The 24,680-nt window shown below is 41.7% G+C and overlaps 1 protein-coding gene across 3 annotated transcripts in view; it reads left to right on the forward strand.

The window, feature by feature from the left end:
• Positions 1-24,680, forward strand: part of LOC126471440 (R3H domain-containing protein 4-like) — a 113,888-nt gene that overhangs the window by 65,665 nt on the left and 23,543 nt on the right. Inside the window, exon 6 of one of the 3 annotated variants that reach the window (XM_050099610.1) lies at positions 16,926-16,978. The exons of 1 other annotated variant lie outside the window; for it this stretch is intronic. In XM_050099610.1, the coding sequence (XP_049955567.1) occupies positions 16,926-16,978 (53 nt within the window). Of the gene's footprint in view, positions 1-16,856; positions 16,982-24,680 lie in introns of those variants that run through there. One more of the 3 variants, XM_050099611.1, reaches the window with a different exon arrangement.

Raw genomic sequence — 24,680 nt, forward strand, 5'->3', positions numbered from 1 at the left:
CATCTTGTCAAGGCACTGAGTAGCATCAGGAGCCAACAACTAAAGCTAGCATGGCATTCCGATGGGAGTTCACTTGGCCCAGCTGGCAGTGTGAGGGGCTGAAAGTGAGACTGGCTGGCTGGTAGTATGCTCAGTGGTTAGGAGAACCACAGTTCAACCCTAGATCCATCTGGACTCCCTGTGGGTCCGGGGGTAAGAATAGGTCTGCGGTATTCCTGCCTCTCTGCACACCACACAACGTTTCGGCCTTAATGTGATGGTCCGCTAAGGGGTTTGACCACTACATTTCAAAATTTTCTGTTAATGTGTACCATTTGGGGAAGGACGCCTTACGTGGTGCATCTTAAATCCATCTTGCCCTAAGATCTGCCTTCTGGCCACATCAGCTGCAGTGTGTTCCGGGTAGCATACATTCCCTCCATTGTGCACTTCCATCTTCGCCCTTGTGGTATACATGGATATTAGACACCTGACATCCAGCATGGTAGCCAGTCCGTTGTGGTGGGGTCGTCATGTACCCTCTTCGTGGTAGCCCCCTGACTACACAGGGATCGCACTGCTGATGATGCCTGAGCTGCTACCTCCCCACATTTGCCGAGTAGTAGATGCCTATCCTTCTGGGGCATCAGGACTCCTGGCAAAGGCCATCCTGCCAGGTGGTCTTTGCAATGGCTGGGTGGCGCCCATGGTGAGAGCCCCTGGTAATTTAGAGGACAAGTTCGGGGAGGTGGAGGGCTTGTCCAAAATGCGCTCTGGGTCAGTTCTAATCAAAACAGCATCCTCTGCCCAGTCACGGAGGTTGCTCACTTGTGACAAGTTGGGGGATGTTTCAGTTACCATCATGTCCCATAAGAATTTAAACATGGTCCAGGGTATTATATTCCACAAGGATCTTCTTCTGCAGTCAGATGATGAACTACGCACCAACCTAGAACGATGAAGTGTTCACTTCCTCTGGCACGTCCATCGGGGTCCGAGGGATAATCAGGTAGCCACCGGTGTCTTCATCTTGGCCTTCGAGGGTGATGTCTTACCCGAGAAGGTCAAGGTGATGGTTTACCGCTGTGATGTGAAACCATATATCCCTCCTCCGATGCGGTGTTTTAAATGCTGGAAGTTTGGGCATATGTCATCCCGATGTACTTCCGGCATCACATGTCGAGATTGTGGACGTCCTTCGCATCCCAATACTCCATGTGCCCCACCTCCCATCTGTGCTAACTGCAGAGAATACCATTCCCGCTGCTCGCTGGACTGTAGGATATTCCAGAAAGATCAGAAGATCATGGAATATAAGGGCCTGGACCGCCTGACCTACACTGAGGGTAAGCGGAAATATGAGAGGCTACATCCTGTGCCAATGACGTCAACCTACGCCGCTGCTGCAACAACGGTTCTCCCATCTCCCATGTCGTCACGTACGGTTGGCTCTATGATCCGTCAGAATCCACCTGCCCCCTTGATTGTGGGGGTCACTTCACTCCCTGTTGCTCCTGCTCCATCTACTTCAGGAACAACCCCCCCCCCCCCCCCCCCAACCATCGGGGACATCACCACTTCCCAGCCGGAGAAGCGTAAGACTTCTTCGGCTCCTCTCACCAGGAAGGGGTCGCTTGGGGACCTCCCTTCGCAAGTTCACACCAGTGGAAAAGTGGACACCCGCCAGTGGCTGAAGCAACCACAGGTCGCTGGTCGTAGGGCTTCACAGTCCTTGTCCGTCCCTGAGGCTGACCCGGTGAAGCCCTCCCAGCCGGAACCACCAAAGGCGCAGCGCGAAAAGCTGAAAAAGAAAAAGGCTCCCAAGAATCCAGCCATATCGGTGGCACCCATCCCACCGCTTCCTACAAGCTCAGCATCTGAGGATGAGGTCAAGATTCTGGCGTCTGCTGAGGCCCTGGATCTCGCCGAACCCTCGGACACAATGGATGTCACTCGTGTGGGTAGCAAGTGACCTAGTGGCATAATCTGCCTCCCCTGTCCCTTCACACCTTTCTCAGCTGTGGACAATGCCATCCTCCAGTGGAACTGCAGCAGTTTCTTCCACCATCTTGCTGAACTCCGACAACTTCTCAGCCTTCACACTTTCTTCTGCATTGCTCTTCAAGAAACTTGGTTCCCAGCAATGCGAACTCCCGCCCTCCATGGCTATCGGGGTTATTATAAGAACCGGGCAGCTTATGAAAGGGTATCTGGTGGCGTCTACATCTATGTCCTTCACTTGTTTCACAGCGAGTCTGTTACTGTCTGCAGTCTGTATCTTCTACCGGATGGTGATGTCCCGCAGCGTGTCCTGGCTGTGCCGATAGCCCAATTACCACCACCTTTCCTGTTACTGGGCGACTTCAATGCTCATAATCCTCTGTGGGGTGGATCAGTAGCAACGGGCAGAGGCAGCACCGTTGAGCATGTATTGGCACAGCTCGACCTTTCCATTTTAAATGATGGTGCCTTCACACATTTCAGTGTGGCGTATGGCACGTGCTCAGCCATCGACCTTTCGATCTGCAGCACTAGCCTCTTACCGTCTGTCCAATGGAGTGTGCATGTTGACCTGTGTGGTAGTGACCATTTTCCGATCTTTCTGTCACTGCCACAGTGTCACTCTTCTGGTCACCCTTGCAGATGGGCTATGAATAAGGCTGACTGGGACTTGTTCTCCTCCATTGCCGCTGTTGAGCCTCTTTCCAATGAAGCCATTGATGCGGTGGTTCACTTGGTCATCACCGGCATTGTTACTGCCACAGAATCTGCCATTCCCCATTCCTCTGGTTGCCCTCGGTTGAGGACTGTGCCTTGGTGGTCGCCTGTGATTGCCGAGGCGATTAAAGATCGCAGGCGGGCGCTCCAGCGTCACAAGCGGCATCCCTCATTAGAAACCCTCGTCGCCTTTAAACGACTCTGTGCACGGGCCCACCGCATCATTTGCCAACACAAGCAGGAGTGTTGGGAATGGTATGTCTCCACTATTGGCCTCCATATCTCTCCATCGCAGGTTTGGGCCAAGATTAGGCGCCTCTATGGTTATCGGACCCCTATCAGCATCCCTGCGCTCTCACTGAATGGAGCAGTTTGTACTGACTCAGACGTAATTGCAAACCGCTTGGCAGAGCATTTTGCTTTGAGTTCCGCTTCTGCAAATTACCCACTGGCCTTCCGCTCCATTAAAGAGCGGTTGGAACGTCGGAGCCTTTTGTTTCACACGCGCCATCCTGAATCCTACAATGTTCCATTCAGTGAGTGGGAATTCCAAAGTGCCCTAGCCACCTGCCCTGATACAGCTCCCGGGCCCGATCGCATCCACTGTCAGATGCTGAAACACCTCTCAGTGGACTGCCAGCGACGCCTCCTCGACCTTTACAACCGTATCTGAGTCAAGGGTGAGTTCCCGTCGCAATGGTGGGAAAGATCGTAATCCCCGTTATGAAACCTGGCAAAACCCCACTGGAGGTAGACAGCTACCGCCCCATTAGCCTCACCAAAGTTCTTTGCAAGTTGCTCGAATGCATGGTGAGCCGGCAGTTGAGTTGGGTACTCGAGTCTCGGGGCCTTCTGGCTCCGTCTCGGGGAGGATTCCGTAAGGGCCGCTCTGCCGCTGATAATCTGGTGAGCCTGGAGTCTGCCATCCGTACGACCTTTGCCCACCGTCAGCACCTCGTCGCTGTCTTTTTTGACATGCGGAAGGCATATGATACGACATGACAACATCACAGCCTCTCTACACTTCATGGTTGGGGACTTCAGTGCCCACTGCCGATTTTTCATACGAAATTTTTTGTCGCATCGTACCTTCTGCGTGCAAGTTGCGGCCTCCCATAGTTCCCCCCGAGTTCAGGAGATCAAGGTACCGCAGGGATCTGTCCTAAGTGTCTGCCTGTTTTTAATTGCAACTAATGGGCTCGCTGCGGCGGTGGGAACGTCTATCTCAGCTTCCTTCTATGTTGACGACTTCTGCCTCGACTATCGCTTCATTGGCATTGCAGCTGCTGAACATCAGCTGCAGGGCGCTATCCGCAAGGCGCAGTCTTGGGCTGTAGTGCATGGCTTCCAGTTTTCGGCTGCCAAGACCTGCGTTATGCATTTCTACCAGCAACGCACTATTCATCCTGAGCCACGGCTTTATCTTGACGGCAAACCTCTTGCTGTGGTGTAGACACATCAGTTTTTGGGTGTGGTTTTTGATGCCCGGTTGACTTGGCTCCTTCACATTCCGCAGCTTAAACAGATGTGTTGGCGGCATCTTAATGCTCTGTGATGATTGAGCCACACCAGCTGGGGAGCCGACCGATCTAACCTCTTATGGCTCTACCAGGCATTAATTCAGTCCCGTCTGGATTTTGGGAGCCTGGCTTATGGTTCAGTGTCCCCTTCTGCATTGCGGGTGCTGGACCCCATCCTTCACAGAGGGATCTGACTTGCCACTGGAGGTTTCTGGACCAGCCCTGTGAACAGCATACTAGTGGAGGCAGGTGTCCCTCCACTGTGGTTACGGCACCAACGTTTACTGGCCGCTTATGCTACACACGTTTGTTGCTTGCCCAGACATCCTAATTATCGTCTCCTGTTCCCTCAATCGGTCGTCCATCTCCCGGAACGTCGGCCCCAGTCGGGTTGTACGATCGCGGTCCGCATCGGAGAGCTTCTCTCCGGGCTTGGGGTTTTCCCTCTTACACCTCCTTTCCGGGCCCCTCTGCGTACACTCCTGTGGTGTGTGCCCCGCCCCTGCCTTCGGCTCGAATTGGCACGGGGCCCGAAGGACTCTGTCCTTCCTGAGGCCTTCCGCCGCGGCTTTCAATCCATCCTTGCCATGTATCAGGGCTCTGACGTTGTTTACACTGATGGTTCGATGGTTGCTGGTCGTGTCGGTTATGCTCTCACTCTAGGGGACCATTCTGAACAACACTCATTGCCGGCTGGCAGCAGCAGTTTTCACTGCTGAGCTGGTCGCCATCTTTCGTGCCCTAGAATATAGCCGCTCGTGCTCAGGTGAGTCCTTTGTTATCTGTAGTGACTCCCTGAGCAGTTTACAAGCTATCTACCAGTGTTTTCCTCGCTCTCATCTGGTGATGACTATCCAGGAGTCCCTCCATACCCTTGCCTGTTGCGGCCGCTCTGTGGTGTTTGTGTGGAACCCCGGTCATGTCGGCGTCCCGGGCAATGAACATGTTGACCACTTGGCCAAACAGGCCGCCAGTAAACCAACTCTGGACATTGGCCTCCCGGAGACTGATTTGCGAGCAGTCTTACGCCAGAAAGTTTTCGCACTTTGGGACACTGAATGGCGCGATCTGACCACACCGAATAAACTCCGTGCTATCAAGGAGACGACTGTGTGGCGGTCGTCCATGCGAGCCACTCGCAGGGACTCGGTCGTCCTTTGTCAGCTCCGAATTGGCCACACCCGGCTGACGCACAGATATTTACTGGGCCGTGAGGACCCGCCTTTATGTCGCTGCAGGGCGGCTTACACGGTGGTCTGCAGTTTGAGGCAGAGGGGGACGTGGGGCGCCGGCTCTCGGCAGGCGCTTGGGTCGCCGATGTTGACGCTGCGACACGTCTGAGCAATGTCCAGGGCAGCCAGGTAGTGTCAGCTGCTGTACTCAGGTTTGAGCATTTGTTCTGTGCACATTCTTAGCAGCACAACTGCTAATACGAGTATGAAGAAGAAAGTGACTGTCAGGGCACATTCCTGGTTGTATAGCTTATGTATCAGTTGTTCAATTCAGAATTACTTACATACATAAAGTAGTTAGATTTACGCAGTAAGCTAGCTTTGATATTGAATAACTTTGCGAGTAATGTTACTTCTATTATTCACTGTCATTAAAGTGCCTCATATTTACGGGTTAAATGGCGGTCAACTTGACTTTCAGCTCCCAGTATTTTCCAATCGATGTTATAATATTCACATATGTGCTATCTCACTCACAGAACACAGATTGATAACTGACGTATCAGCGACCCTCGTCAGGCATAAATCGCTGCAATGTGTTTTGCTAACAGGATATATATACACGGCGGTCCACATTTTTGTCGGCCTGTCCCCTTTTAGCTGTGCTCGGGCAGAAATTTGTGCTGCCCGATACGCTCCCTGCCCTTTTAACAGATAACACTGCCACGGCAGGCTCAATTTTGCTATTTATTCGGGCAGGGGGCTTTTGTCACTCAATCTAAGTGTTTGTCTTTTTTTGTGTCGAGTCTGGCCTTTGGCCTACGATTTTAGACTAAGTTTTTAGTGTGTTTCTCAGTGGTTGGCTTTTCCTTTTTTTCTCTCTACGGTCGGCCAACCACTGTCGCACTCTGTGTTATTTTAATACCTTTTGTCCGGTCTCTGTCTAAGTCTTTCTTGTCCCGTGTCGTCTGTTGTCTGTTCCATTGTTAGTTTTTATTCTGTGTGGGTGTTTGGAGTTTTGGAAAAAGGGACCAATGACCATAGCAGTCTGGTCCCTTCCATCCCACAAACCGACCGACCGACCAACCTAGATCCATCTGGTGGCAGTTAGACCTGCATGGCAAGTGGTCCTATCGAGACGAATGTGGAGTGCCAATTCAAGGCATCGATGCTCCGATGACTCACTCGCTCGAACAGCCAATAATTATCTGCACCAAAATGGATTTATTGTGCTGTTAGGGCTGCTAGCCACATACATTGCATACAGAATTGCCTCCTGGTTTCAGGCACTGACTGGCAGGCTGTGGCCCAATGGCAGGCCAGCATATTGCCACAAGTGGCCTGCTGTATGGCTTTGAGCCCGTCTGCCTACACTTTTCTGGTTATTGAGGGGCTTTAAGCAAGAACTTCAGCCTATAGTTCATTTCAAAACCCTAGGATAATCTAAATAGACAGTAAAGTGGACTTCAGAAATCTAACTGCTTCTGCTACTTTATGAAGTGTGTGGCACTCAACCCGTGAACAAGCATCTCGCCTCACTGCAGCTGTAATGCAGCCTTTTATATGCTGCAGCACTGAGAGGAAGAGGTGACAAGCCTATTGCTGTGGCCACCTTTCACCTCTGGAAAATATCTTTGGTACTCAATTTGATATCAAACAGGGGTAATGCAGGAGTAGGTTTAATAATGAATAAAAAAATAGGAGTGCGGGTTAGCTACTACAAACAGCATAGTGAACGCATTATTGTGGCCAAGATAGACACAAAGCCCATGCCTACTACAGTAGTACAAGTTTATATGCCAACTAGCTCTGCAGATGATGAAGAAATTGATGAAATATATGACGAGATAAAAGAAATTATTCAGGTAGTGAAGGGAGACGAAAATTTAATAGTCATGGGTGACTGGAATTCGTCAGTAGGAGAAGGGAGAGAAGGAAACATAGTAGGTGAATATGGATTGGGGGGAAGAAATGAAAGAGGAAGCCGCCTTGTAGAATTTTGCACAGAGCATAACTTAATCATAGCTAACACTTGGTTCAAGAATCATAAAAGAAAGTTGTATACCTGGAAGAATCCTGGAGATACTAATAGGTATCAGATAGATTATATAATGGTAAGACAGAGATTTAGGAACCAGGTTTTAAATTGTAAGACATTTCCAGGGGCAGATGTGGATTCTGACCACAATCTATTGGTTATGAACTGCAGATTGAAACTGAAGAAACTGCAAAAAGGTGGGAATTTAAGGAGATGGGACCTGGATAAACTGAAAGAACCAGAGGTTGTAGAGAGTTTCAGGGAGAGCATAAGGGAACAATTGACAGGAATGGGGGAAAGAAATACAGTAGAAGAAGAATGGGTAGCTCTGAGGGATGAAGTAGTGAAGGCAGCAGAGGATCAAGTAGGTAAAAAGATGAGGGCTAATAGAAATCCTTGGGTAACAGAAGAAATATTGAATTTAATTGATGAAAGGAGAAAATATAAAAATGCAGTAAATGAAGCAGGCAAAAGGGAATACAAACGTCTCAAAAATGAGATCGACAGAAAGTGCAAAATGGCTAAGCAGGGATGGCTAGAGGACAAATGTAAGGATGTAGAGGCTTGTCTCACTAGGGGTAAGATAGATACTGCCTACAGAAAAATTAAAGAGACCTTTGGAGAGAAGAGAACCACTTGTATGAATATCAAGAGCTCAGATGGCAACCCAGTTCTAAGCAAAGAAGGGAAGGCAGAAAGGTGGAAGGAGTATATAGAGGGTTTATACAAGGGCGATGTACTTGAGGACAATGTTATGGAAATGGAAGAGGATGTAGATGAAGATGAAATGGGAGATAAGATACTGCGTGAAGAGTTTGACAGAGCACTGAAAGACCTGAGTCGAAACAAGGCCCCGGGAGTAGACAACATTCCATTAGAACTACTAATGGCCTCGGGAGAGCCAGTCATGACAAAACTCTACCATCTGGTGAGCAGGATGTATGAGACAGGCGAAATACCCACAGACTTCAAGAAGAATATAATAATTCCAATACCAAAGAAAGCAGGTGTTGACAGATGTGAAAATTACCGAACTATCAGTTTAATAAGTCACAGCTGCAAAATACTAACGCGAATTCTTTATAGACGAATGGAAAAACTGGTAGAAGCGGACCTCGGGGAAGATCAGTTTGGATTCCGTAGAAATGTTGGAACACGTGAGGCAATACTAACCTTAAGACTTATCTTAGAAGAAAGATTAAGAAAAGGCAAACCTACGTTTCTAGCATTTGTAGACTTAGAGAAAGCTTTTGACAACGTTAACTGGAATACTCTCTTTCAAATTCTGAAGGTGGCAGGGGTAAAATACAGGGAGCGAAAGGCTATTTACAATTTGTACAGAAACCAGATGGCAGTTATAAGAGTCAAGGGGCATGAAAGGGAAGCAGTGGTTGGGAAAGGAGTGAGACAGGGTTGTAGCCTCTCCCCGATGTTATTCAATCTGTATATTGAGCAAGCAGTAAAGGAAACAAAAGAAAAATTCGGAGTAGGTATTAAAATTCATGGAGAAGAAGTAAAAACTTTGAGGTTTGCCGATGACATTGTAATTCTGTCAGAGACAGCAAAGGACTTGGAAGAGCAGTTGAACGGAATGGACAGTGTCCTGAAAGGAGGATATAAGATGAACATCAACAAAAGCAAAATGAGGATAATGGAATGTAGTCAAATTAAATCGGGTGATGCTGAGGGGATTAGATTAGGAAATGAGACACTTAAAGTAGTAAAGGAGTTTTGCTATTTAGGGAGTAAAATAACTGAAGATGGTCGAAGTAGAGAGGATATAAAATGTAGACTGGCAATGGCAAGGAAATCGTTTCTGAAGAAGAGAAATTTGTTAACATCGAGTATAGATTTAAGTGTCAGGAAGTCGTTTCTGAAAGTATTTGTATGGAGTGTAGCCATGTATGGAAGTGAAACATGGACGATAACCAGTTTGGACAAGAAGAGAATAGAAGCTTTCGAAATGTGGTGCTACAGAAGAATGCTGAAGATAAGGTGGGTAGATCACGTAACTAATGAGGAGGTATTGAATAGGATTGGGGAGAAGAGAAGTTTGTGGCACAACTTGACTAGAAGAAGGGATCGGTTGGTAGGACATGTTTTGAGGCATCAAGGGATCACAAATTTAGCATTGGAGGGCAGCGTGGAGGGTAAAAATCGTAGAGGGAGACCAAGAGATGAATACACTAAGCAGATTCAGAAGGATGTAGGTTGCAGTAGGTACTGGGAGATGAAGAAGCTTGCACAGGATAGAGTAGCATGGAGAGCTGCATCAAACCAGTCTCAGGACTGAAGACCACAACAACAACAACTCAATTTGATAACAGGCTGAGTGGAGCGGAAGCCATCGTGGAGGGACTCGAATGGGGAAAAATCCCCTTTTGTACCTGAGAGTGAACCCAACGTCTCCAGGGTCTACCTGCCTCTGAGGTCTACCTGCCATTATAGCCATTGTTACTTTTTTGGATAGCAAATTGAACTGCCGAATCCGAGGAGAGGTTAGCAGAGCTGAGACAAAAATTAAATAATACTGAAAGAAATGGATTATCAGAAGTATAGCAGAAGAAAACAAAGACCACATAGTATTGAAATTGGGACAAATGTTTTACAACAGTGCAGTGAACAGATTTACCTGTAGACTTTATTGTAAACGAGGAAGTTAAAAAGGATGTTACAGATATTGAAAGCCTGCCTCTCGGAACAGTAAGACTTCACCTTTAAACATAAACAAAGGATATTTCATGAAAATTATTTAAGTTTATGCACTAAGGTGCTCACAGTGTGGTGGGGAGGTAGATGAGCTCTGCAAAGAGCTATAGAACTGATAAATCACAGCATAATGTGGGAGCCTTTGATCCAAAAGTTGGACAAAAACTTTCAAATGATTCTCCGGTGTAAAATTTTGGGTCCAATACCAGAATTCATGAAGTGAAGTGAATACATTTGTAGAACTTACAAGAACAAAAATACTTTCTTTCTGGAGATGTTATCGATGACCAATGAAAATGATCAAAATATAATAAATTTCGTTTATAATTTGTAAAGAAATTATACAGACTGTAACAGTCCTAAACCACTTTTAATTGCAAGTCATGAAACATTAATAGAGACAGAATTAAAGAGAGATTAACTAAGGACATAGGAATTAAATGTAGATAATGAGAATGTATTTAAGAATGGGGTGGCATATCATATGAGATTGAGCAACAAGTTCACTATCGTAGAAAATAAAATTTTTACATAGACAAAGTGTGCAGTTATTTAAGATAGGTGCTTACCCAAGCAATAAAAGATTTTTCCAGTAAAAAAAAAAAAAAACAGAAATAAAGAAAATCTCAAGTTGAAAAAGGAAGTCATTAAATAAAAGGTGGAAATGCCAAGCAAACAGTAACAGAAACCTGCTGTACTCAACAACATTATCAAGAAATGTCTTCCGGAGGTTGTGGGAAGATATAATGAGACTGCAATAACAGAAAACAGTTGGAAGCAATAATAATGTGAGTAAGCAAAATATAGGTTTATATAGGGTAGGTGTCATAGTTTGAGAGTCAATATAGCACAATACTTGGTAACAAAGAGAAAATTGTATAAGCATTTAAAGTTTCTTCAAACGATTGTATAGTTCAGCAGATGATTCAGAAATGCAGTTTGAATTTGTTTCATCAGAAGTTATCAAGTCTGTATTTGAAGTAATACAAGAGGTATTTGCAGTGTGTCTGCAGAGGAAGGCATTTGCCCATAACTGGAACATTGCTGTAATTATTCTTCTTTTCAAGAAAAGTGGCTTGAAGGTGCAATTATAGACATATCATAGTTATATCTGTAATGTAAATTACATAAAATTTTCACTTGCTGTATCGAAAAAGCATTGTATTTTAATCAAGAAAAGGACCATCCTGGCTTTGGAAGTGGATGTCCACACAACGGACCACTTGCAAGTCACAAACAGAATTACAGGACATACCAGTGAAATTGAATTACTGCATTGTCTTGGGGATTCTTTGATTTTGAGAATGATTTTGACTCAGTTTCAACAAAATCTGTAGCAGTAGCTTTAGTGAAACAAGGTTTTGAACTAACTTGTGTTACTGTATACTGAAGAATGTATACTTTGTTGTTATAAGCTTTCATTATACTTGATCAGAATAGAGGAAAATTCATGACTGAAGGGGGAGATAGGGAAGATGATTCAGTATCGCCCCAACTATTCGCAGTAGCCTTAGAAGAATATTTTTGATAATTAAAGAGGTGAAAATATTAAAGGAATATGTGTCAGTGGGACACATCTGAATTCCCTTTGTTTGGCTGATGACTTTTACTGTTTGCCTCTAATGCAGATAAGTTTCAGCAATGAATAGAACAAATTATTCCAGTAAGTTTGAGGTTGAAAATCAGTTGTAAGATAACAAAAATAATGCATAAATGTTCAGACAATGGCAGAAGATATAATTATGACTAATTAAAATAAAATGGCAGTGAACAGGACATGCAGCCATAAATAAATATAGTAGATGGACCATAGGAGTTCTTTATTTGGTTCCAAGGGGTAAGAAAATACACACGACAAATAATGATATTATGCATGCTTATAACTTACTGAAGTAATGAATAAGAAAAGGCTAGAGAAAGCCATTGTCCGGCACTGGTTATCAAGTGGTTGCTGCTGCTGCTTCTGCCATGATGATGATTTACAATCTTACACTGATAAATTGGTTGACGATTTCAATGTACAAAATGAGAAAGCTTAACTACACTCCCTTGAGGACAAATACCTTCAACAAAAAATAACTTAGTGCATTGTGTAACCAATTTCAGGTAACCTAAATTATTTGCATGGAGCTTTATTTTTATAATTTTTTATTCAGTGCTGTGTCGTACACTTTCATTAGCTTTAATTGCATGAGATGCACACAGTTGAATTTGAAACGTCCTGGGAAATTAAAACTGTGTGCCAGACCAAGACTCAAACTTGGGACCTTTGCCTTTCACAGGCAAATGCTCTACTGACTGAGCTACCCAAGCATGACATGTCCTCACTGCTTCAATTCTGCCAGTACCTTGTCTACTACCTTCCAAACCTCACAGAAGCTCATCTGCAAACCTTCCAGAACTAGCAGTCCTGGAAGAAAGGATATTGTGGGGACATGGCTTGCCACAGCCTAGGGGATATTTTCAGAGTGAGATTTTCGTTCTGCAGCGGAGTGTGCGCTGATATGAAATTTGGGATTTTTAGTGTTTCACAGATACTGTAAAAGAAAGTAAACAGTTACTAGCAGCTTTTAAAAGCATGTAGAAAGCTATATGATAAAAGTGTCTCTAACAGGTTAACGGATATGTATAAGCTGTAAAATTTCAGACTTTCGTGAAGGAAATCATTTTCCTGTGCAGGCTGTTCTACACTGAAGCACCAAAGAAACTGGTTTAGGCATGCATATTCAAACACAGAGGTATGTAAACAGGCAGAATATAGCACTGTGGTCAGCAACGCCTATATGACAAAAAGTGTCTGGCGCAGTTGTTAGATCCGTTACTGGTACTACAATGACAGGTTATCAAGATTTAAGCGAGTTTGAACATGGTGTTATAGTCTGCTCACAAACGATGGGACACAGCATCTCAGAGGTAGCAATGAAGTGGGGATTTTCCTGTTGAACCATTTCAGGAGTGGAATGAGAATTTCACTCTGCAGTGGAGTGTGCGCTGATTTGAAACAGAGTTAGAGTCTCGGTCTGGCACCTTTGAGCGTGCCACCTGTTAACTCGTCTTTCTCTGGGTCCCAAGTCATGTGGAGTCCCAGGGAATGAATTGGCAGACCATTTGGCTAGAGAAGCAGATACTTACCCCCATTTCCTTTCATGATTACAGCTGCAGATATGCGGATCTATATCATATCTCTCTTTGCCCTACAGTGGAATGCCATCTGGAGCACTACTGCTCCTAGTAATAAATTCTGCACAATCAAGGAATCTACTGCAGTTTGGGGCACTTATTTCTTCCCCTGTTGGAAGGAGTACACTGTTTTACGCATTGGCCATCCACGGCTCACCCATTGTTTCCTCCTACGTAACGACTCACCTCCACAATGTGGTTGTGGCACCAGGCTGACAATATCTCACATATTGGTGGCATGTCCCGTTCTTTCGTCCCTTCATGCTAAGTATAGTCTTCCTGCTTCCTTAAATTTAATATTAGCAGCCAATCCACAGATGGTTGACCTAGTCTCCGGTTTGCTCCGTCAAAGTGGTTTTTATTTCTAGATACAAGGTTCTCCTTTAGTCTTGGAGTGGGAGCGGTATGGTTGTGGTTGGGACTCCTTTTGCAGTCTTCACAGTCTGTGACCCGATGACCGCCCCCCATTTTTTTTTCTAGTTTTTAGATATGGTCTCACCTTTTGTGCTTTTACTGTGTGTGTTTTAAGGTTCATGCTTTTATAATTTGACTGCTCTGACTGAATCCGTCCACTTTTAGCAGACCCTCTTTCTTCTGTAACTCACTTTCGAATTGCGGGACATGACCTCGCCGTTTGGTCCCATACTATCTGGATTCATCAATCAGTCAGTCGGTCCAGCACACAGTTTTAATCTGCCAGGAAATTTCAGTTCACGAGTGTACCGTGAATATCAAGAATCCGGTAAACCATCAAATCTTAGACATCGCTGCAGCTGGAAAAAGATCCTCCAATGCGACTGAAGAGAATCATTAAACGTGACAGATGTGCAATCCTTCCACAAATTGCTGCAGATTTCAATGCTGGGCCATAGAGTGTCATTGTGCATACCATTAAATGAAACACCATTGATATAGGCTTTCGGAGTCGAAGGCCCACTCGTGTACCCTTGATGACTGTACGACACAAAGCTTTACACCTCGCCTGGGCTCATCAACACCGACAGCGGACTTTTGATGCCTGGAAACATGTTGCCTGTCGCACGTGTCTCGTTTCAAATTGTATTGAGCGGATGGTCATGTAGGGGTGTGGAGACAACCTCGTAAATCCATGGACCCTGCATGTCAGCGGGGGACTGTTCATGCTGGTGGAGGCTCTGTAATGGTGTGGGGCATGTGCAGTTGGAGTGATGGGGACCTCTGATACATCTAGTTACGACTGTGACAGGTGACAATTGCGTAAGCATCCTGTCTGATCACCTCCATCCATTCATGTCCATTGTGCAGTCCGACGGACTTCAGAAATTCCAGCAGGACAATGCGACACCCCACGTGTCCAGAATTGCTCCAGGGTGGCTCCAGGAACACTCTTCTGAGTTTAAATACTTCCGCTGGCCACCAAACTCCCCAGACAAGAACATTATTGAGCATATTTGGGATGCCTTGCAACGTGTTGTCCAGAAGAGATCTCCACCCCCTCGTACTCTTACAGATTTATGGACAGCCCTGCAGGATTCATGGTGTCAGTTCCCTGCAGCACTACTTTAGATGTTAGTCGAGTTGATGCGACACTGTGTTGTGGCACTTCTGTGTGCTTGCGGGGGTCCTACACGATATTAGGCAGATGTACCAGTTTCTTTGGCTCTTCAGTGTATTTTGAAAGAAAGAGTTTAGTTCAGAATTTCAAAATAAAACAGCCTACACGGAAAAATGGCTTCCTTCATGAAATTCGCAATGGCTGTGGGCCCATACATTCAAAAGAATTTGCGGAATAAATAGAGACATGATTCAGTCAGGTGGTAATTTATCAAATGCTAATAAAGATGACTGGAAAAAGGTATCTGAAAAAAATAAGGTGGTGCCAGGCTCAGATGATATCCTTCATTATCAGTTCAGCAGAAACATAGGATGCTAGTGAGAGAACCATAAATCTTCATTTAAATGGCATGTAAGATTGTCTTTATAGGAGTTACTAGCACTTATGAAACACAAACAAATATGTGACTTGTGAAAACAAATGAGAACTATGCAAGTCTGAATGAGATTTAGGGAAGTTTTGATGTCACATTAGATGTATATCATACTGAAACTTATTTGTTGTAAATGTAGAAAAGAGTTCGAGGAAGTCTGACAGCACAGATTTGTTTGGATTGCTTTATGTCATTATCGGTATGTGCTTAGGAATACAGTATGTTTGCTATAAATTGCTCAATGAAAGATTGTATTTAGTGTTGCTATGAAACATTTAAGGACCAGAGAGAAAGTATTCCTGTTTTGTTTAAGCAGGTACTGCATGGTATGTATCTCAGAAATTTCGCTGAACTTTTTGTGGAAAAGCAGAGGGGATGAAAGCTTATATACATTGAAAATCTGCCAGGCAGAAAATGTAATCCTTTTAGAAGACTGCAGTGGACAATGTAGTTCTGTGAAGTAACACTTCATGAATTGGATGTATACATAAGAGAACAGCATAGTTGTTGATTTTAAGCATCTGCAAAACTCCTGCGATTGAAAGAACTTTGTGTGAACTATAAGTTAAGAGGACAAAATTTTCGCTCTGGAGCAGACTACCTGCTGATATGAAAATTCCTGGAAATTAAGTGTGTGCTGGAGCAAGACTCGGACACAGGAAATTTTCCTTTCACGGGAAAGTGCTCTTGAAAGGTAAGAGATGAGGTACTGGCAGAAGTAAAGATTTGAGGATGGGTCGTGAATTGTGCTTACGTAGCTCTGTCAGTAGAGCACTTGCCTGCGAAGGGCAAAGGTCCTGAGTTTGAGTCTGGGTATGGTACACAGTTTTAATCTGCCAGGAAGTTTCATGTTAGTCATGTTTGGAAATACATTGGAGAATTTGAGTATTAGGGCAATGCAGAGAATTTGTTTTCTCTAATGATATTCATGTTTGTGGAACATTGGACCTAACCATGTTGGTTGCACTGTGACATAATAACTGAACTGTTATTCAGAAAAAATCTTTATTTGATATCACCTTAGTTCAGGTAGATATAATTTATCTAGGTAAATGCTGGGGCATTTCCTTCAACAGATGCATTTTTCAATCTCAGGAAAAATGTGAAGTGATGTTCCATTAATGGTTGTACTGCTGATGTGATGTTAAATTCCCAAGAAATGTATAGTAAGAGGGAGGGAGGAAAAACTAAATTTACTATGAGAAACAGTATCTGACAAACACACAAAACTGAGAAATCTGTGGGGAATTTGGTTAGGTTGCAGACCAGTCAAGTCAGCTTGCGTAATATAAAGACTGTTATATACTGTAAACAATAAAAACTTTAATGTCAGTAACAGTCATGGTAAAGCCTAACCTAAAAATGTTCGCATTTAAAAAAAACTTAAATACAGAGCTTTCAAACTAAATACATTGTTGAGGATGCCAGCAAGTGTTTAATATAGTTGTGCCAAGATGACTTGTGTTGTAATGTAGATTATTTCTGTCATAATGAGGAGAGGACCTGTACATGTTCTGTAATGGATGTAAAGAAAACTGAGAAAGGTTATATTGAACCTATGTGTTTATTACAGATGCACAAGAAATAAATTCATGAAAATGAAAGTGCAAGATAATTGTTAGTGAGATTCATCATTTTTCAGAGCACTGGTCTTCAGAGTTCTGTGGCAGCAGAAATGAGACAACATGTACATAGGTATGTTGCCTCAGGTATATCAAAACGGGAATTATTTTGATTAGGTGATGAAGGGATTAGCTTGGCCTAAGACATCTTGTGTATGGAAACTCAGTTATTTAACAGTAACCTTTGTTGTTTGACCTGTTTCGCAATAGTAATGGTGTTGGTGGTGGTGTTAAAGAGGATAGGATATAAGCACAGTTAATTGAATATATGAATATTAGCATCATAATTGTGCATGAACAAAGGAAAAAAATGAGGATTGTGATTAGTTGAATATTATTTTGCTTTAGTAAAGCACAATTTGACTGAAGCTTACATCATAAAACACAAAACTATGGGCTGTAGCTGATACTATGATGATCAGTTATTATTGTAAAGCAGTTTTATCATGTTATATGTGATGTACCATATTTACCCGAGTATAAGACAACCCTCAATAGAAGATACCACCCCTTTTTTTTAAAGGAGGCTTCTTGAGAGAAATTTATTTTTTTAATGTATTCTGACAAATCAAAATTACAAACTTTTATTGATGCAAGGTATCAGCCGGAAAAGTTAACATATCAATTCTAGAACTTATACCATTTACTGTCTTAATTTTTACTAATACAAGGAGAAATAAAAAGAAATTGTTTAATTTTTAACTTCATTGCCATTTTTGTTTACTTAGCTTGTCATCTGTGGTACCATGGTTTTTAATCACCATTGTAACAAGACATCTGCGAAACTTTTATCTTTATTGTCACAAGTAGTTCGCTGAGACCACAGCTGGGTTCCCCCCCCCCCCGAACACACAGTGGCTTTCACGTCTATGTTGATGTGAAGATGTTAAAATGTTTCTTGCTTCCAAACATATCATCCACCTCTCATTGGCTGTGTAGAACTAGCAGCTGACACACCCTTATCCTACCCATCATATCTCATGGTTAGCACCAACAGCATTGCTGCACGAAACTTGTAAGTATGCCACTGGCCCTAATCCAGACTTTCAGCATCTTGTGCGTAATTGTATGATGTTGTTGAGTATTTATCCAATTTTAAAGTCAGTTCGATTGCATGTGCAAATGGATTCAGACAAACTGCCATTTAAACATGGTAGATGTTTATAAAAAGCCAAAGTACACAGTATTCATGCTCGTGGTTGGCTGCATGACAAAATTTGCTGCCCTCTCAACACTCCCCTCCTGGCACTCATTGTAGTTCCCAGCCAAGCTGCTGTCACTGTTCCTCCTCCAGTGTTCCATAGTGCTGAGCTTGAGCAGCGTGCAGGTCATATGTAACAACAGGTCGCAATTACAATTCAGTCCAATTCTCTAACTTCCACTCGTCCCACAGTTCAGTGACATCTTATTATGAATATCAGTCAGCTACACTGGTCTGTAAGTTGTTTTTATTTTGTGTCATTCACAGTGAGCCCATTTCGGCACATTGCCATCATCAGGTGCTCTCTAAATACATAATTAAGTGATGGTCTTAATATATAGGTCTGTAACTATGATCAGAAAAGTTATAATACATCGTTAGGTGTTTTTACCTTACATGTAACATCATTGCTATAGTGTCTTTTTAAGAATCGCTACTTTCTCCTAGGTGTACACAGGAGATGTATATCTGATTTTAGTTGGTTTCCATGTATACTATATTTCTGACAGCTTGGATGATAGTGGATCAGCGATATTACATGTTCACATAGTTACCAGTATAAATAAGTGGTGGTTTGTTTCTAATCATGCTTTTGCCTGGAGTTTGTTTTAGTTTTATTTGAAATTTTTATTTTACATTTTTAATTTTTTTATAATAATTTTGTTATTGCCTATGATTAATGTTGGTGTTATGTCTTTGTTTTATGCTTTTCATGTCGTTATTGCTGTTACTGTGGGTAGTGTTATTTAACGGCTCTGGTATATTACTTTACCCATTTTCTTGATTTGTAATGTGAATAAAGTTTTCTATGTGCTTTTTGTGCATTAGGTGGGTTTATTCATTCAGTAAATTTGTAGGGTTGCTGTATGTATGTGTTACACATGCCACAAATTCTACATAGGACAAACCAGTAGAAACTTCAAAATTAAATATGAAGAGCACACCAGAGATAGTAAAAACAACCCATCCACGTTTTTTCAACATCTACAAACAGAAAAACACTATGTAAAACCTATAGACAAAGCACTAGAAATCCTCCATATTATGCAGAAGGGAACATCCATGAGGAAATAGAGATATATTGGCATGCATACATAACCCTAAAAATTTACTGGACGAACAAACCAACCTAAAGCACAAAAAGTACATAGAAAACTTTAAACAGGTAAAGTAATAAATCTGGGACGCTAAATAACACATATCCATAGTAACAGCAATAATATCGTGAAGAATATAACACAAAGTCGTAACACCAACATAAATCAAAGACAATAACAAAATCGTTAAGAAAAAATTAAAAATGTAAAATAAAAATCTCAAATATAACTAAACCAAACTCCAGGCAAAAAACATAATTTGAACCAAACCTATAATAATAATAATAATAATAATTCCCATGGAGGCCCGGGAAAAGAATTGCTAGTCGTAAAAGGCGACGAAAAGAACAAACCACTAATAGGGCTAACCCCCCTTTTAGTGTGATTAGTTGGTTCAGGACAGAACTAAAGAAGCCTCGGACAAGCGCCGTCATGGTCGGGGACGACGCTTGAACCCTATGCCTGCCCACAATGGTAACGACACTGCTAGCCAACTGGAAAATGATTCAAATCCAAATAGAGGTGTTTTGCAGGATATGCTTCCTGCAACCACCCTAGAAGGAAAACAAAGGCAGAGGATGAGATGGTCAGATGAAGTTAATCGACACCTCATGTTCTGTTACTACCAAGCAACAAACCTAGGAACCAACACAACTGGATACAGATCACAAGAACACACAACATTTATTACCAGATACCCAGAATTAAAATTTTTAACAGAACAACGACTAGCTGATCAGATCCGTGTAATAATCAAAAATAACAGGATACCCCAGTCAGAATTAGAAAACATCAAACAACAAGTACAACAAATACTGGAACAAAATAATGTGCAATCAGAAGAAGAAGAAGAAGAAGAAGAAGAAAATACAGTAATGGACTCAAACAACCCAGAGCAAACAAACAAAGAACAACACGCATCAATTCAACAGTCAGAGGAAAACGAAATCTTAAGACAGCCACCAGAACAAGCACAAATAGAACACGAAGTGACACACATGTTAGATATAGAAGAAAAATTTCAGCTGACATATATAGAATACAAAGACACAAATACAGACATTAGACCATTCTTGCATAGACCGCCAAATAACCCACAAGTCGAAACAACAATAAAAACTATCAACACAATCATACACAACAAAATAAATGAAAACACAACTATGGAAGAGTTACAACTACTGGTTTATATAGGAGCACTCACTACACTAAATATACACACTAGGCAGAGATCAGAACCAACCAACACACAGAAGAAACCCACAAAACCAGCATGGCAACACAGGCTACAGATCAGAATAGAAAAACTGAGAAAAGACATCGGACAGCTAACACAATTTATAAGAAATGAAATGTCAGAAAAAAAACGAAAAAGGTTAGGTAAAATCTCACAACAAGAAGTGATGGAGCAATTAGATGAAAAGAAGCAGAAATTACAAGCATTGGCCAAACGACTTAGAAGATACAAAAAAAGTGAAAATATAAGGAAACAAAACCAAACATTCAACACAAACCAAAAGAAATTTTACCAGACAATAGATAACACACACATTAAAATAGACAATCCACCGAACATAACAGACGTGGAACAGTTCTGGAGCAACGTATGGTCAAACCCGGTACAACATAACAGGCATGCACGGTGGATACAAGCAGAAACAGATACGTACAAGATGATACCACAAATGCCTGAAGTGATAATTTTGCAACATGAAGTCACCCAAGCAATTAATTCTACTCACAATTGGAAAGCCCCTGGAAAAGATAAAATAGCAAATTTCTGGCTAAAGAAATTCACCTCAACACATTCACATCTAACTAAATTATTTAACAGCTACATTGCAGACCCATACACATTCCCTGATACACTTACACATGGAATAACTTATCTTCAACCTAAAGATCAAGCAGACACAGCAAACCCAGCTAAATATCGCCCCATAACATGCCTACCAACAATATACAAAATATTAACTTCAGTCATTACACAGAAATTAATGACACATACAACACAGAACAAAATTATAAATGAAGAACAAAAAGGCTGTTGCAAAGGAGCACGAGGATGTAAAGAGCAACTGATAATAGATGCAGAGGTGACATATCAAGCTAAAACTAAACAAAGGTCGCTACACTATGCATACATTGATTACCAAAAAGCTTTTGATAGTGTACCCCACTCATGGTTACTACAAATATTGGAAATATACAAAGTAGATCCTAAATTGATACAGTTCCTAAACATAGTAATGAAAAATTGGAAAACCACACCTACTATCCAAACAAATTCAAATAATATCACATCACAGCCAATACAGATTAAGCGTGGAATATACCAAGGAGACTCATTAAGTCCTTTCTGGTTCTGCCTTGCTCTGAACCCACTATCCAACATGCTAAATAATACAAATTATGGATACAATATTACTGGAACATACCCACACAAAATCACACATCTGCTATACATGGATGATCTAAAACTATTGGCAGCAACAAATCAACAACTCAACCAATTACTAAAGATAACAGAAGTATTCAGCAATGTTATAAATATGGCTTTTGGAACAGACAAATGTAAGAAAAATAGCATAGTCAAGGGAAAACACACTAAACAAGATTACATATTGGATAACCACAGCGACTGCATAGAAACGATGGAAAAAACAGATGCCTATAAATATCTAGGATACAGACAAAAAATAGGAATAGATAATACAAATATTAAAGAAGAACTAAAAGAAAAATATAGACAAAGACTACAAAAATACTGAAAACAGAATTGCCAGCAAGAAACAAGACAAAAGCTATAAATACTTATGCTATACCAGTATTGACCTACTCATTTGGAGTAGTGAAATGGAGTAACACAGACCTAGAAGCACTCAATACACTTACACGATCACAATGCCACAAATATAGAATACATCACATACATTCAGCAACTGAAAGATTCACATTAAGCAGAAAGGAAGGAGGAAGGGGATTTATCGACATAAAAAACCTGCATTATGGACAGGTAGACAATTTAAGAAAATTCTATATAGAACGAGCAGAAAATAGCAAAATACACAAAGCAATCACTCATATAAATACATCGACTACACCATTGCAATTTCATAACCACTCCTACAACCCTTTAGATCACATAACATCAACAGATACGAAGAAAGTAAATTGGAAAAAGAAAACACTACATGGCAAGCACCCGTATCACACATAGATCAAGACGCATCCAACACATGGCTAAGAAAAGGCAGTATATACAGTGAGACGGAAGGATTCATGATTGCAATACAGGATCAAACAATAAACACCAGATATTACAGCAAGCATATTATTAAAGATCCCAATACCACAACAGATAAATGCAGACTTTGCAAACAACAAATAGAAACAATAGATCACATCACAAGCGGATGTACAATACTAGCAAATACAGAATACCCCAGAAGACATGACAATGTAGCAAAAATAATACATCAACAACTTGCCATACAACATAAACTAATAAAACAACATGTTCCCACATACAAGTATGCACCACAAAATGTACTGGAGAATGATTAATTCAAATTATACTGGAACAGAACCATTATAACAGATAAAACAACACCACATAACAAACCTGACATCATACTCACCAATAAAAAGAAGAACTTAACACAACTAATCGAAATATCCATACCCAATACAACAAATATACAGAAGAAAACAGGAGAAAAAATTGAAAAATACATCCAACTGGCTGAGGAAGTCAAAGACATGTGGCATCAGGATAAAGTTGACATCATACCAATTATACTATCAACTACAGGAGTCATACCACACAATATCCACCAGTACATCAACGCAATACAGCTACATCCAAACGTATATATACAACTACAGAAATCTGTAATTATTGATACATGTTCAATTACCCGAAAGTTCCTAAATGCAATGTAACATATACCGTACAGTTAAAAGGAAGTGACACTTGATCAAGGTCCGCGTTACTTTCCATTTTTAACCAGACATAACATCTGAGAAAAGATGATGATGATAATAATAATAATAATAATAATAATAATAATAATAATAAACAACTGAGTTCCCACATATCACTTATTTATAATGGTAACTATGTAAACATGTAATGTCACTAATCCACTGTCATGCGAGCTGTCAGAGAAATAGCACACATTGAAACCAACTGAAATCGGATATACGTCTCCAGCGTACATGTAGGAGAAAGTAATGATTCTTAAAAAAGACACTACAGCAATGATGTTACATGTAGGGTAAAAACACCTAACAATGTATTATAACTTTGCTGATCATACAGACCATTATATTAAGACCAGCACCTGATGATGGCAATATGCTGAAATGGGCTTATCATGAATGATACAAAATAAAAACAATTTGCAGAGCAGTGTAGCTGGCTGATATCTGTAATAATCATGTCATTGAAAGACATATTTTGCACTGTGTACCCCAAAGAACAAAAGTTAGTGACATCTGTTGGTATGATCTCCACAACAGGCCATTCCACTGCAATTTATTCTTACAATAACAGTTGTACTCGGTTTACATCGACGTAGATACTCCACAAGCCACTGTACAGTGCTTGGCAGAGGGTACCCTGTACCACTACTAGCCATTTCTTTTCCTGTTCAACTCGAAAATAGACCAAGGGAAAAACGACTATCTATGTGCCTCTGTATGAGCCATAATTTCTCGAATCTTACCTTCATAGTCCTTAAACGCAGTGAGTGTTGGTGGCAGTAGAATCGTTTGGCAGTCAACTTTAAATGCCAGTCCTCTAAATTTTCTCAACATGTGTCTTGAAAAGAACATCGCCCTCACTCCAGAGATTCCCATTTAAGTTTCTGAAGCATCTCCGTAACACACGTGTTGTTTGAATCAGCGGGTAACAAATGTAGCAGCCCACCTCTGAATTGCTTCAATGTCTCCCTTCAATCTGACCTGGTACGGATCCCAAACACTTCAACAGTACTCAAGAATAGGTTTCACCAGCATTCTATATGCAGCCTCCTTTGCAGGTGAACCACTCTTTCGTAAAATTCTCCCAATAAACCAAAGTCGACTATTCACTTTTCCTACCACAGTTTTCACGTGCTTGTTCCATTTCACATTGCTTTACAATGTTACGCCTAGATATTTAAATGAATTGACAAATATTGTAACTGAACATCACAGGTTTGTTCTTCCTACTTATCCACATTAATTTACATTTTTCCACATTTAGAGCAATCTGTCTCCAAATTTTGTCCAAGTCATCTTGTATCTTCCTTCAGTCACTCAACTTTGACACCTTACTGTACACAATAGCATCATCAGCAAATAACTGCAGATTGCTGCCCACCCTATCTGCCAAATTGTTGATGTATATAGAGAAAAACAGTTGTCCTATAACACTTCACTGGGGCAATCCTTATGACACCCTCGTCTCTGATGGACATCAACCATTGAGT

This window comes from Schistocerca serialis, chromosome 3, assembly GCF_023864345.2.
Source record: "Schistocerca serialis cubense isolate TAMUIC-IGC-003099 chromosome 3, iqSchSeri2.2, whole genome shotgun sequence".
Taxonomy (NCBI): Eukaryota; Metazoa; Arthropoda; class Insecta; order Orthoptera; family Acrididae; genus Schistocerca; species Schistocerca serialis.